At 68.9% G+C, this 13,580-nt stretch overlaps 2 protein-coding genes across 7 annotated transcripts; one reads left to right on the forward strand and one right to left on the reverse strand.

The window, feature by feature from the left end:
• Window positions 1-342: 342 nt before the first annotated feature.
• SMPD1 (sphingomyelin phosphodiesterase 1) lies at window positions 343-4,720 on the forward strand. The gene is given in 12 exon segments (XM_032101303.1): window positions 343-611; window positions 1,430-1,976; window positions 1,979-2,008; window positions 2,011-2,093; window positions 2,095-2,130; window positions 2,132-2,229; window positions 2,762-2,933; window positions 3,014-3,090; window positions 3,554-3,582; window positions 3,585-3,698; window positions 3,775-3,872; window positions 3,874-4,720. Coding segments are annotated over 12 exon segments (1,815 nt in total). The 5' UTR covers window positions 343-398; the 3' UTR covers window positions 4,192-4,720.
• A 122-nt stretch (window positions 4,721-4,842) lies between these two features.
• On the reverse strand, window positions 4,843-11,456 carry APBB1 (amyloid beta precursor protein binding family B member 1). Of its 6 annotated transcripts, XM_032101307.1 has the most exons (14): window positions 10,663-11,448; window positions 10,036-10,214; window positions 9,692-9,748; window positions 9,516-9,616; window positions 9,097-9,133; window positions 8,515-8,652; window positions 8,265-8,389; window positions 7,704-7,709; window positions 7,483-7,597; window positions 6,772-6,856; window positions 6,187-6,263; window positions 5,940-6,068; window positions 5,309-5,485; window positions 4,843-5,241 (listed from the first exon to the last, which is right to left on the reverse strand). In XM_032101307.1, exons 1-14 carry the CDS (start codon window positions 11,186-11,188, stop codon window positions 5,011-5,013), a joined length of 1,983 nt encoding a protein of 660 aa, XP_031957198.1. In that variant the 5' UTR covers window positions 11,189-11,448; the 3' UTR covers window positions 4,843-5,010. The 6 variants fall into 6 exon arrangements, 4 of the variants coding, with proteins under 4 accessions (XP_031957198.1, XP_031957195.1, XP_031957197.1 ...); XR_004238589.1 differs by lacking the exons at window positions 4,843-5,241; window positions 5,309-5,485; window positions 5,940-6,068; window positions 6,187-6,263 and adding an exon at window positions 7,100-7,157 and having other exon boundaries at window positions 6,771-6,856; window positions 7,241-7,597; window positions 10,663-11,456; XR_004238588.1 differs by lacking the exons at window positions 4,843-5,241; window positions 5,309-5,485; window positions 5,940-6,068; window positions 6,187-6,263 and adding an exon at window positions 7,054-7,157 and having other exon boundaries at window positions 6,771-6,856; window positions 7,241-7,597; window positions 10,663-11,456.
• Between the last annotated feature and the right edge of the window lie 2,124 nt (window positions 11,457-13,580).

Genomic DNA, 13,580 nt, shown 5'->3' on the forward strand with positions numbered 1-13,580 from the left:
ATGGGACCCTCCGCTGAGGGAAACTCCTGAGCCCGGCGGCGGCGGTAGCTTGGGGGGGGGTGGGACTCCCGGGTCCGTGCACCCATCGCCGCAGCGGGGGCCGTGACCGCAGGCCAGGAGGACCCCCGGGACCACCGCCGTCCCCAGGACTCCGATTCCCATCGGCCCCCGCGCGCCACGCCGGCCGGCTCCTTCATTTGCATACGGCTCCCCGCCCTGGGTGGCCACGCCCCCTCCCCGCTCTCCTCCGCGGGTATTGGTCACGCCTCTCTCGCGGCCACGCCCCCCGCCCCAGGCCCCGCCCCCGCCCTGCCGCGACCGGCGGCGCTCGGGCCCCGCCCCCGCCCCGCCCCCTTCCCTCGGCCAAGGCCGCCGGGGCTCGGGCCCCGCCGGGGCTGATGGCGCCGTCGCCGTGGCGATTGTTGTCGCTGGCCCTGGCTGCTCTGTCGCTGGCCCTGGCTGCGCTGTCGCTGCTGTCGCTGCCGGTGTCGGCGGGGTCGCCGCTCGGCCCCGGGGAGCAGCTGGTGGCGGCGGCGCCGCGCTGGGGCTGGCGGAACTTGTCGTGCCCGGCCTGCCGGCTGCTCTTCGGGGCGCTGGACCTGGCGCTTCAGGTGGGCACGGGGTCATCGGGGAGCACCGGGACACGGGGGCACCGGGCGACACCGAAACAGCGGGCGAGGCACGGGGATGGGTGGACACCGGAACACCGGGACGAGGGGAGCGGAGGCGACAGGGCTGGGACAGGAGCGGGGACAGAGGGGACGGGACGGGACAGAGACGGGACAGAGACAGGCCGGGCCAGTACCTCGTGACGGGACCGGCTGGGGCAGGTCGGGGCTTGTGACAGACACGAGACCAGGCTGGGAATGGGGACAGGGACGGGCGGGGACGGGGAGAATGACAGGCTGGGACGGGCTGAAAGAGGGACGGAACGGAGGCAAGGACGGGCCGGGTCATGCCAGTGGCTCCGCTTGGGGGAGCGGGGACGGGCTGGGACAGGAACAGGAACAGGAGCGGGGGCATGGACAGGCTGGGAGGGGTCGGTGAATCCTTCTCAGAGGACGGGGCCGGCAAGGGAAGGGAGGGAGGAGGGAACCGGGCTGGGGGAACAGAGGGGCTGGGGAACCGTGTGGGTCCCTTCTGGCCTCGGGATATCCAGCTGAGTGGGCCGGGGTGGCCGGCGGGTGTGGGACAGTGACAGCAGCCAGCGGTCGGGGTGTGGGGTCCATGCCGGGGAGCTGGTGGGCGCGGCACAGAGGTGGCAGCTGGGGTGCCGTGCCCATCCCGGGGGTGCTGACGGGCACAGGCCGGTGACAGCAGCTGGAGTTCAGTGTGTGGGGTCTGTCCTGGGGAGCTGGGGGTGCAGGGCAGCGAGGACAGCAAGGGGTGTGGGGTGCTGGGGCCATCCCGAATGTCCATCCCCCTGCAGCTGGAGCCGAATGTGGCACGCGTGGGGCGCGTGGCGTCGCGGCTGTGCCAGGAGCTGCGGTTGGCGCGGCCACCCGTGTGCCGCCAGGCCGTGCAGCTGTTCCAGGGCGATGTGGTGGCGGCCTGGGCGCGCTCCGTGCTGCGCCCGCCCGAGGCCTGCGGGCTCCTGCTGGGCCCCCGCTGTGGCCACTGGGACATCCTGGGCGCCTGGAACCTGTCCCTGCCCGCCACCCCCAAGCCACCGGTGCGGCCCCCCGCGCCGCCACCGCCTGGAGCGCCCACCGCCCGCATCCTCTTCCTCACCGACCTGCACTGGGACCGGCAGTACGTGCCGGGCAGTGCCGCTGCCTGCCCCGACCCGCTGTGCTGCCGCGGGGCCCCCCGCGACGGGCCGGGAACGGCGGGGTTCTGGGGCACCTACAGCAAGTGTGACCTTCCCCTGCACACCATCGACGCGCTGCTGGCCCAGCTCCCCAACACCACCGGTCGCACCGGTCACGACAGCGGTAACGGCACCAGCGGCTTCGCGGCAGCGTACTGGACTGGGGACATCCTGCGCACAACGTGTGGCAGCAGAGCCGCGGGACCAGCTGCGGGCACTGCGCACCGTGACGGCCCTGCTGCGCGCCCGCCTGGGGGGGCTGCGCGTCTTCCCAGCCGTGGGCAAACCACGAGGCCACCCCGGTGAACGCCTTCCCCCCGCCCTAACGTGCGCGGGAACCAGTCGGCCGCGTGGCTCTACGACGCCATGGCCGAGGCCTGGCAGCACTGGCTGCCCCCCGCCGCCCTGCACACCCTGCGGTGGGCACGGGGCGTGGTCGGGGGGAGAGGGTGAAGGATTCCAGGCTATTGAGGGTCCAGGCGTGGGGAGTTCATGGATTGCAGGGGTAGGAGGGCACAGAGATGGGGGTTGTGGGCTATTGGGGGCCAGAGTCTGTGGCATTTAGGGTACCAAGGATCAGGGGGCACAGGGCTGGGAGGCTCCGCGCTGGGTAGCTCTGGGCTGTCGGGTGTTCTGGAGTAGGGGAGTTGGGGTAGCATGGATTGGCGGCTCAGAGCTGGGGACTCTGGGCTACTGGATGCTTGGGACTGGCAGGACACAGAGGGGTCTCTATGCTGGAGGGGCAGTGGGGGTACCAGGCTAGGTGCAGATGTCTCAGCTTCATGGGCGGGGAGAGGTGCAAGGAGGGGGGGGGTCATGGCTGGTGGGGGCACAGGGGCAGCGGGGCTCCAGGCAGGTGGGCAGCGTGGGTGGCAGAGAGCTGGGGGTCCATAGGATGGGTGCAGGGTTGTGGATCAGAGGACACAGCACTGACCCCCCTTTTCCACGCAGGGCCGGCGGGTTCTACACGGCACAGATCTGGCCTGGGCTGCGCCTTGTCTCCCTCAACATGAACTTCTGCTCCCAGGCCAACTTCTGGCTCCTCATCAATGCCACTGACCCTGCAGGGCAGCTCCAGTGGCTCATGGGGGTCCTTGCAGATGCTGAGCATGATGGGGAGAAGGTGGGGGGGGGATTCTGGGGGGACATGGGGGGTTCCGGTGGGCCCCAGGCAAAGCCCCAGCCCTGGCTCCCTGCCCACAGGTGCACATCATCGGGCACATCCCCCCGGCCCACTGTCTGCGCAGCTGGAGCTGGAACTACTACCGCATCGTCAACAGGTCAGTGCCTGACTCCTGGCCCAGACTCCACACCATGTGCCAGACCCCTGACCGTGTGCCCCACCCCACATGCCAGACCCCCACACTGTGCCCTGGACTCCAACCCCATGTGCTGGACCCCTGCCCTGCACACTAGACCCCTGTCCATGCGTCATTGACCCCCACACCAGACCCCCCACCCCACAAGCCAGAGCCCAGCTCCACACCCTGAACTCCCACCGACACATGGTACCCCTGCCCTATACAACAGGTCCCTGCCCCATATGCTGGACCCCTACACAGACCTCCACCCTGCGCCCTGGACTCTCCCTTCATGTGCCATCCCATGTGCCAGACCCCCACCCCACATATCCTGGACCACCACCCTACGTACCAGAGCCCCAGGGCCAGGCTTGGGTTGGGGTTTCCAGGGTGGGGGTCCTGGAGGTCGGGATGCCGCCCCCCACTCACCCCACCGTGGCAGGTTCGAGGGCACCATCGCTGCCCAGTTCTTCGGCACACGCACCTGGACGAGTTTGAGTTGTTCTACGATGAGGAGACGCTGTCACGTCCCGTCTCCGTTGCCTTCGTTGCACCAAGCGTCACCACCTACATCAACCTCAATCCCGGTGCGCCCCAGACCCCCCCCTGTGTCCCCCCAAGCCACCCCAATCCCGCCGGCACTGACTGTCCCTCCCGCCGCAGGGTACCGTGTGTATGAGGTGGCCGGTTCCTACCCTGGGAGCTCCCACGCGGTCCTGGACCACGAGACCTTCATCCTAAACCTGACAGAGGCCAACGCGGCCCCCCCCAGGGACTCCCCCGCCCTGGCAGCGGCTCTACAGCGCACGTGAGGCCTACGGGCTGCCCACGGCCTTCCCGGCTGACTGGGACCTGCTGGTGCGGCGGATGCAGGACGACGAGCAGCTCTTCCAGCGGTTCTGGTTCCACCTGCACAAGGGGCACCCGCCCCACGAGCCCTGCGGGAGCCCCTGCAAGGCCGCCCTGCTCTGCGCCCTGCGCACCGGCCGCGCCGCCGACCCTGCACTGTGCCGGCCCCTGCGCCCTGCGCTGCCCTTCCCACGCATCCAGGAGCTCTGGCACCAGCAGCGGCTGTGCTGACCCAGGGGCCGGCAGGAGCAGGGGCTGGGACGTGGCCACACCAGGAGCAGAGTCAGCGCGTGGTCTCCCTGGAAGCAGGGCTGGGACACGGTTACGCAGCGAGCGGGATTGCAGTCAGCACACGGTCACACCGGGAGCGGGGCTGGGAACGGGATCCGCACAAGGTCACTGGGAGCGAGGTCAGGATTGGCGCGTGGTCCCCACGTCCCGCCAGTTACACAATAAAGGCACAATGGACCCCACCACCCCTCCTTATCCTCACCCACCAGGACTGGAACTGGGATCAGGATCAGCACGTAGTCCTCATGCTCCCATCACCCCCCAGTACAGGTGTGATAGACCCCACTGTCCTTCATCCTCCTCACCGCAATTCTCAGTCCGCAGCTTAGGGAGACCCAAATCAGGGATGATGGGACCCCACCACCCCACCTCCTTCTCCTAATTCTCACCCACTGGGATCACAATTGGGATCAGGCCATAGTCCCTGTACTCCCGTCACCCCCCCTAATAAAGGTGTGGATGGACCCCACTGCCCCTCTTCACCCTCATGTTCACCCTGCAACACCCTAGGAAGACCCAAACTGGACACAGTGCCCTCACCATCCCTCCCTTGCAGCTCCTCCTTGTAAGAGGCCAAATGCAGAGCCAAGCTGGGCTGGTGGAATGGGTTTATTAATTAATGATTTAGTACAACACAGACCCTCGTTACGCCACATGCATTGGGGACCTTGGGGGGGGCATGACCCACCATGGGGGCAGTGGTGGGGGCAGGACCCCCAACCCAACACCCTGGGTAACTGTGTGCCCTGGAGCGTTGGGTCAGTGGTCCTGCCCCCTCACGCTGCTTTGCCCAGCTGCATACCCCTCATGCCTTGCCCACTCACGGGGTCTGTGGCCCCTCCCCCGCCGCGGTTTGAGGGTCCCCAGGAGGGTCTGCACCCCCCGGCGCACAGAGGAGCCCACCCGCCGTGCCACTGAGTCCGCCGGGGGCGCCGGCAGGCAGGAGCTGGAGGCCTGGGGCCGCGCATCCAGGCACTTCTGGTAGCGGAGCTGTGGGGAGGGAGGGGGTCAGCGGGGGGCAGGGGGAGCCCTGGGGGGGCTCAGGGGTCCCACTCACCACGCAGGCAGCCTGCAGCGCCTCGCTGAGCCCCGCGGCGTTGGGCTCACACCACACCATGTGGCAGCGGAAGGTGCCGGGAGCGCTGGCCATGATGAAGGCGAAGGCGCGTACATCGCGCCCCACACCCATGAAGGACAGGAACCGCACGCGGCACTCGCACAGCACCGCCTCCGTCTGGGGGAGCAGGGGGGTCACTGGGGCACCCCAGGGTGGGCAGGGGGTCATCGAGGCACCCCCAGGATGGGGATAGGGTCAGCAGGGCACATGGGTGCCTAAGGCGCCCGCCAGGAGGAGTGGGGTGGTTGCTGTGCTGGGAGGGTTCAGCACAGCCCCCCAGGGTGGGAGGGGATCCCCCAAGGCCCCCTGGGATGTGCTGGGATGGGGACACGATGGAGGGAGCCATCGTGGCTCCTTGGTACAAGGAGGGGTCTCTACAGCCCCTCTGGCACGTGACAGGGTCACTGAGACCCCAGAACAGGAGGGGGTCACCAGTGCAGGTGGGGGTCACCACAGCTCCCCTAGGCCAGGGTGATGGTCCCAGGTGGGGGATGCACCCGGTGGTGGGTGATGGTGAGGGCAGGCGTGGGTGGGGGTCCCAGGACAGGGGGGGTCCGAGGAGGGCACACACCTGGCGGTGAGCAATGGTGAGGGTGGCAGGGGCCACACTGACCACCACGGGGGTGGGTGCAGGGGGCTCCCCCGAGCCAGGGGCCAGCGCCGCCTCCAGTGCCGCATTGATCACATCCATGCCTGTGGGGCACAGGGAGGGTCAGGGCAGCCCCGGGGGTGCCCTTTCCTCACAGCTGCCCCCACATGGGCTGGAGGAGCCCCCTGAGACACCCTCCCCCTTCCCGAGTCCCCCCACTCACCCACTGCTTGGCGACGGGGACACAGCCCAGGTAACACACGGGGAAGCGCTGAACCACCTCACTCTTGGGGGCTGGGAACTCCACTGTGGGGGAGGCGCTGTCAGACACCCCCAGAGCCCCCCAAAACACCCCAGAGCCCCAGCATCCCTCCAGAACCCCTCCCCACCCCTCAGTGCTCACCCAGCACCCAACCCCTCTAAGAGCTTTTGGACACTGAGCACTCCAGTGTGGGGGGGACATGGCAGACCTCCCCAGAGCCCTTCAAGACGCCCCCCCAGAGCACCCCAACACTCCCCCAGAGCATCCCCAGAACTCCCAACACCCCCCAGTTGCACTGCCTTGCTCTTAGGGGCCAGGAGCCCTACTGTGGTGGGGGACATCATCAGACCCCCCCCAAACCTCCCCAAAAGCCACCTTCTCTTCCAGCTGCCCCACCCCAGCGAATGCAACCTCCAGACACACCGGCCCCATCCCTGCAGTCCCCCAGTCCTTCCTAGTCACTCCCAGACTCCCAATCCCCTCCAGGGTACCCTTCAGACACCTCCCCAGAGCCACCCCAATTCCCTCACAGGCACCCCCTAACCCCCATACCCTGCAGGGGAGGGTCCCCCAGCCGGGGGGGGTCTGTCCCCAGGCCATTGCCTGCTGCCCGGGCGCTTCGCCGCTCCGCCGTCAGCTGGGGGACAAGGGGATACGGCCCTCACAGATGTCCCACCACAGTGACCTCCAGGGACCCCCGCGGTGACCCACAGTCCCCCAATGTCACACAAGGGGCACCCCCAGCCCTCCTGGATGTCACACCATGGACACCCGCAGGGACTCGCAGCACCCTGCAGCAGGTCTGTGGGGACACTGGGGTGGGAAGGGGCTCACCCGGGAACAGGCCTGGGGGCTGGCTGGAGGGGCCTGCAGGTCTCACCTGTGTGCAGATGTGGCGCAGGCTAGGGCAAGTCCCGGCAGGTTTTTGGGGGTCTCACCTGAGCACAGATGTGGTGCAGACCAAGGAAGGGGAATTTGGGGTGGGTTTCCTGGGCCCAGGGGGTCTTGGGGGGTGTCTCACCTGGGCGCAGACATGGTGCAGGCCAGGAGGGGGGTTCTCAGGGGCTTTTGGGGGGTCTCATCTAGGCACAGATGCAGCACAGGCCAAAGTGATGGTTTGGGGAGAAACCCGGCAGGGATTGGGAGGGTTTTACCTGGACGCAGATCCAGTGCAGGCCAGAGGGGGGGTCTCACTTGGGCACAGACATGGTGCAGGCCAGAGGGTGGCTTGAGGGGGTCCTGGGGAGGTCTGGGGGGTCTCACCTGTGCACAGACCCGGTGCAGTCCAGCAGCGATGGCACTGGCTGGCCCCTCGCAGCGGAACACGTGGCACTTCAGCACCTGCGTCAAGGGGTCCCGGGCCACGTACGCAAAGTCCCTAGGGGGGAGCAGGGGGGTACGCTCAGGATCCCCCGGTTCCCTCCCCACCCAGTCCGAGCCGGGACTGGGGGCACTGGGCATCTGGGGGCAGGTTGGGGCCATACCTCTCCCTGTGTCCCCGGCAGCACAGCGGGACAGAGCAGGGTTAGGGGGTGATGGGGGGGCACAGACCCCCTTCTCCCCAGCCCCAGGACCCACCCCACAGCACCCTGGGGGCAGGTCTGATCCCAGCCCACACTCTCCTCTGCTGGGGGGGCTCAGTGTTGGGACCCTGTGGCCCCCACCTGCCCAACCGATGGGACCACATCCACATGTGGGACCCCCCCAGCCCTGTGCACGTGACCCCGCAGCCCCACACCTCACCCATGTGGGAATCCCAGCCCCGTGCTCCCCTCTACACCCGGATGCCCCCATACCCAGCCCCACATACATGGGATTCCAGAGCCCCCACCCCACACCATGTGGGTTCCCCAAGCCCCATAGGAGTCCCACAAACCCAGATTCCCTCCATCCCTGCACCCTGCACACACAGGACCCCCAGCCCCATATGTACTGAGTCCCCTGCAGACACCAGAACCCCATGCCCCCCACACCAGACCCCGGTGCCACCTCAAGCTCCACGCGTGGGCACCCCTGTGCTTCCCAGCCCCACACGTGCCCCCCACCTGCTGCCGTGCCGCCCCACGCCCCACACACGGATGCTGCCCACGGGCTGCGCATGCAGCAGTGCCCGGTCCTGGGGGTCCACGAGCTTCAGCGTGCGGCCCTCGAGCAGCAGCAGCGCCCGCGCCTGGGGGCACAGGAGGGTCAGGATACTCCGCTCCCACAGATGCCGGGGGGGGGGCAGCAGAGAGGGGCAGCGGAGAGGGTGTGGGATGGATGTGGGGGGGGACGGGGGGCGCCGGGGTCACTCACCTCCCCCCAGCTGCCGGGGGGGCCATCGCGAGGCCCTGAGAGCTGCCGGATGCAGGCGCTGACAGCACTGCTGCTGCGGCCAGGACCCAGCTCCTCCTCCCGCAGCTGCACCCAGCCCAGAGAGCGCACCGGGAGGCCCTGGGGGCGTGGGGGAAAAACGGGAGTCAGTGGGGGATGTGTGGGGCAGGAGCTGTGGGGTGGGGGCAGTGTGGGGCAAGGATGGCATGGGGTGGGGGTCAGTGGAGAAGGGAGTGACATGGGGCAGGAAAGGCATGGACCATGAAGCAGGGGTGGTGTGGGGCATGGGCTATGGGGCAGAGATGGTGAGGGGCAAGGGGGCAGGGACAGTGTGGGGCAGCCTCAGCTCCCCAGCAGTAACCCAACCCCTCACTGCCCCAATCTGTACGGCCCTGGGCCCTCGGGGCAGGGCAGACCCCACAGTGGGGCGAGGCTCCTCCCATGCAGGTGACATCCTGGGGCACCCCTGGGTTGGATACCTCAGCCCCCCAGCAGTAGACCAGACCGCAGCGGAGTGGGGAAGGGGCCCCATGGGTTGGGAGGGTCAGGAGAGACCAGCCCTACCTTGGAGTCCAGTGTATCCTCCTCACCCAGGGCCATGCTGCAAGGGGAAGGGTGGGGGGGCTCAGTGACTGCACCCTGAGACCCTGGGGCCTCCCCACCCCCAATGCCTGTCCCTGAGACCCCTCTGGGATTCCCTGCATCCCACACCTGAGTCACTGCACCCTGAGTACCTTGGACTTTCCCCCCTGAACCCCTGCCTTAAGATCCTGGGATCCAAGTCCAACCCCTGTCCCAAGACCCCATTTCCCTGCCCCACACCTGGGTCCCCGCCCCCCCTGCTCCCACTTCACACCAGACACCTCTCCCCATTCTGTTGCTTGTCACCCAGAGTCCCACCTCCCGACAAGGCCCAGGCACAGCCCTGCCCATGCCCCACATTTCCCGTGTGTCCCCCCAGCCCCTGTGCCCTGCCCCCGCACCCCTCTCCTGGTGATCCTGGGCCTGGTGACAGCATCTCCAGGTCCGACACTCCTGGCTCCTCATCTTCCTCCTCCTCCTCCTCCTCCTCTGCCGTGGGGTCCTAGGGGCAAGGGGGCTCTGTGGGGCTGGAGGGGCACTGACCCCCCACCCTTTCCCCTCCACTACCCCCTCTCACCTTCCACAAGTCCCCATCATTGAAGGTCTCGGCTGGGGCAAAGCTCGTCCAGGACAGCTGCAGGGGGCTGGGTCAGGGTGCTTCACAGGGCAGCCCCCTGCAGGCCCCCCATCACCCCACAGGTGCCCCATGGCTGCCCCCCAGTCACCTCGCAGCACACTATGGGAGCCCCACGGTAACCCCAAGAGCATCCCACGCCCATACCACGGGTGCCCTGCACCCCCCACAACCACCCCACCATCATATCCTGGTCACCCCATGCCCTATAGCCACCCCCTGCTGGCCCCAGCATGGCTGCACAACCACCTCCCAGCCCAACGCCAGCCCTCTCAGTCCCGACTCACGGTGGGCCCCTCGGTGGGGGTGCTGCCATCAGAAGGGGTCTCATGGGGCCCACCGGGGGGCTCCCACTGAGTGGTACCAGTGGGGACATGCCAGTAGTAGGTGCCCGAGGTGTCCTGCACCCGCAGCCACCCGGGGGGCAGGTCCCCATGTGCTCCCGCGCCGCACGGCCACAGCGACTCTGCAGGGCATGGGGGGGTAAGAGGGGGTCAGCCCCGACCCCACACACAGCCTCACACAGCCCCCTTGCCCAGTGACACAGGGATGCCCCAGGAGGGCTGCACAGGGACAAGGGAGCAAAGAGGGGGCCGTGGAACCAACGGGGCCTGGGGACACAGAACAGTGCCCAGGGGGCTGGGGGACCAGGGGCCAGGAGTGGCACCCAGTGGGGCTGGGAGTGTAGCGGTGGGTACACAGCCAAGGACTAGGGGAGATGTGAAGCTGATAGGAGCAAGGGGGCATGACAGGAAGGAGCAGGTGGGGGCAGCCATGGGGCTCTGTGGGGCACTTGTGGGGCAGCCAGAGATTGTCAGAAGCCTCCATGCGGCAGCTGTGGGGCAGTGAGAGGTCACCGTGGGGCTCCATAGGGCAGCCATAAGTCACTGGGGCTCCACGGGTCGGGTGCCCACCTGGCTCATCGGGGGAGCTGCCGGGGCTGCCCTGGCTCAGCGTGGCCCAGCTCGAGTCCTCGTCGCTGCCGGGGCCGGGCCCCCCGAAGAGGCGGCTGGCGCTGCGCCCCGGGGGCTCCCGCAGGCCCCGCTCCGTGCCCAGAGCCGGCGGAGAGACCCCGGCCCCGTCCTCCTCCTCCTCGTCCTCCTCCTCATCTTCATCATCCTCCTCCTCCTCCGAGGCGCCGATCAGCAAGGCCCGTGGGTCTCGGGCGGCGTTCCGGGCATTGCGGGCCTGGACCCCCGGCTCGAGCGCTCCGGGGGACCCCCCGTGAGCCCCGGGGGACCGCCCCGGCCCCGGCCCCGGCTCGAGCTCGTTGCGGTTCTGGTCCTGCCCGGCCTTCGCCCACCCGGCGCCGGGCAGCTCCTCGGCCGGGGCCCCCCCGGGGCCGGTGCGGGGGTCGGGGGGCGCTCCCAGCCCCAGGCTCAGCCCCGGGCACCGGTTGTCGTTGGCGAGGTCGCTGCGCTTGCTCAGGGCCCCCGACATGGCGCGAGGACACGGGGACGGGCGGGACCCCCGGCACGGCGGGACCCCCGGCCCGGCCCGGCCGCAGCTGCCGCTGCTGGGGTGGGAGGGCGAGGGGGTCCTACAGCCCCCGGGGCGGCTCCGCGTCCATCGGGCCTGCGGGGAGCGGGGGGTAGCGCGGGGACCCCCGGCCACGGACGCTCCACGGCCCTGGGTCCTCCCAAGGACTCGGCATCCCCTCACAGCCCTGTCACGGACCCGGGGAGCGTTCCGCAGCACCAGCATCCCCCCCCCGGCTCCCCCGGGAGGGGGAGACACCCCCCCCCCCAGCACCAGAATCCCCCTCAGCCCCCGGCATCCCACACTGCCCCCGCCGCACGGCCCCGGGTCTCCCCCCAGTCCCCTCCACGGCCACAATCCCCCGGCGTCACCCCGCGACTCCCCCGCACCTGCCCCACGGCCCTGCCAGGGGAGATCCCACGGGGACCCCGCACCCACGGACCTCCCCCGCTCTCCCCCGGCCCAGGCCTGCGGGGTCTCCACGGGCCTCAGCCCCCATCGCCCCCCATCACTCCCCGCAGCGCAGCGGGGCCGGCCCGCGCCCCTCCCCGGCTCTGTGCCCCCACTGCCGGTACCTGCGGCGGCGGCTCCGCTGCCGGGGGTCGCGGGGGGGAGGGTGGGGGGCTCGGGGCCGCGTCACTTCCGCTTCCGGCCGGCGGGGGGACAGCGCCGCCTCCCGCGCCGGCGCCAGCACCGCGCGGGACCCCCGAGATCTCTCCGGACCCTCCCCGGCCCGCACCACCGGATACCCCCGAGACCCCCGAGTACCCCCCGAGACCGGGAGCCCAGGCCTTGCCGGCGGCGGGCAGCTCGGTCCGGCCCTGGGTGGCAGTGGGAACCGGGCGGAGCGGGGGACCTTCCCCCCGGGGTACTCCCGGCACTGACTGTGTCCGCCCCACTGTTCCGGGCGGGCAGCAGGACCGCCGGTGCCATGCGTGCCCCGGACCAGTTCAGCCCAGTTACCCCTACCGGAGCCCCCCGAGGCACCGGCACCGCCGGGTTCCACCGCGCTGCCCCCACACTGGCACCGGGACGGGGTCGGGGGCAGCACTGGGACCCCCTGCGGCTGCTGTGCCCCTGGAACCCCCTGAACGCTCGGTTGGACCGGGAGGGTCTCGAGGCTCCCAGCTCTTCCCAGCCCCGGAGTGGCAGCACTGTGGGGCTCAGGGGGTCCAAGCGGGAGCAGCGGTGGTGGCACAGGTTGTGCGGCGTCCCTGCGCCCCGTATGGACCAGTCTGATCCTTACAGAATCGCAGAGTCATTTAGTTTGATACAACCCCCAAGACTGAGTCCAGCCTGTCCCCGATGCCCACCTCCAGCCCTTGCTGGGACACCTCCAGGGATGGGCACTCCAAACCTCCCTGGGCAGCCCCTTCCAGCCCCTTCCATGAAGAAATTCCTCCTGATGCCCAACCTGACCCTACCCAAGCACAGCTTGCGGCCGTTTCCTCGTCTGTCACTTGTTTCCTGGGAAGGTCCCCCCTGAGCCTCCTTTGCTCCAGCCTGAGCCCCTTTCCCAGCTCCCTCAGCCGCTCCTGGGGCTCCAGCCCCTTCCCAGCTCCCTTCCCTGCCCTGGACACGCTCCAGCCCCTCCAGGGCTCTCCTGCCCTGAGGGCCCAGAACTGGACACAGCCCTGGAGGGGTCTCACAGTGCCCAGCATAGGGGACAATCCCTGCCCTGGGGGACAATCCCTGCCCTGGGGCTGTGGCCACACAATGGCTGGGACAGCTGAGGGGCCATTGGCCTCTTGCCCACATGGACACACCTGGGCTCACGTCCAGCCACTGTCACCAGCAATTCCAGGGGGTTTTGGTGACCCAAGTGGAAGACCCAGCACTTGCCCTTGTTGACCTTCACACTGTTGGCCTGGGCCCATTAGTCCAGCGTGTCCAGATCCCTCTGCACAGCCTTCCCGCCCTCAGTAGATCCACATCCCAACCATGTGTTGTCCACGAACTCACTGAGGATGCACTCGATCGCTCCAGTTAGACCGTTGGTAACTGTTGAAAAGACCAGTCCCAACCCTGAGCCCTGGGGAGCCCCAGAAGTGCCTGGCCCCACCCAGATGTGGCCTCCTTCCCACCCCTCCCTGGCATGGCCATCAGCCAGGTGTTCCCAAGAAGGAGCTTCTGTCCCAGCCAGGCTGCAGGTGCTCCATGAGATGCCGGGGAGACGGAGATGGTGCCAAAGGCCTTGCTGAGCTTCAGGCAGGCGCACCCACATCTGTCCCGCACCCACCAGGGTCACCCTGTCCCAGCACAAGACCAGGCGGGTGAGGCAGGACCTGCCTTTCCCAACCCCCAGCTGGATCTGATCTCCTGGTTGTCCTGCCCATGCTGTGGGACCCACAGG

Source organism: Corvus moneduloides, chromosome 2 (assembly GCF_009650955.1).
Source record: "Corvus moneduloides isolate bCorMon1 chromosome 2, bCorMon1.pri, whole genome shotgun sequence".
Classification (NCBI taxonomy): Eukaryota; Metazoa; Chordata; class Aves; order Passeriformes; family Corvidae; genus Corvus; species Corvus moneduloides.

Bases quoted from the DNA above. Each gene is read 5' to 3' on its own strand.
- APBB1 (XM_032101307.1), bottom strand. From the start codon at position 11,188: ATGTCGGGGGCCCTGAGCAAGCGCAGCGACCTCGCCAACGACAACCGG. The intron at 9,749-10,035 runs GTGAGTCGGGAC...AGCCCCCTGCAG, and splicing joins CCCCCACCGAGGGGCCCACC to CTGTCCTGGACGAGCTTTGC. The intron at 6,069-6,186 runs CAGTGGGTGAGT...CCCTCCCTGTGC, and splicing joins GCTGTGTCCCCGTCGCCAAG to CCCACAGGCATGGATGTGAT.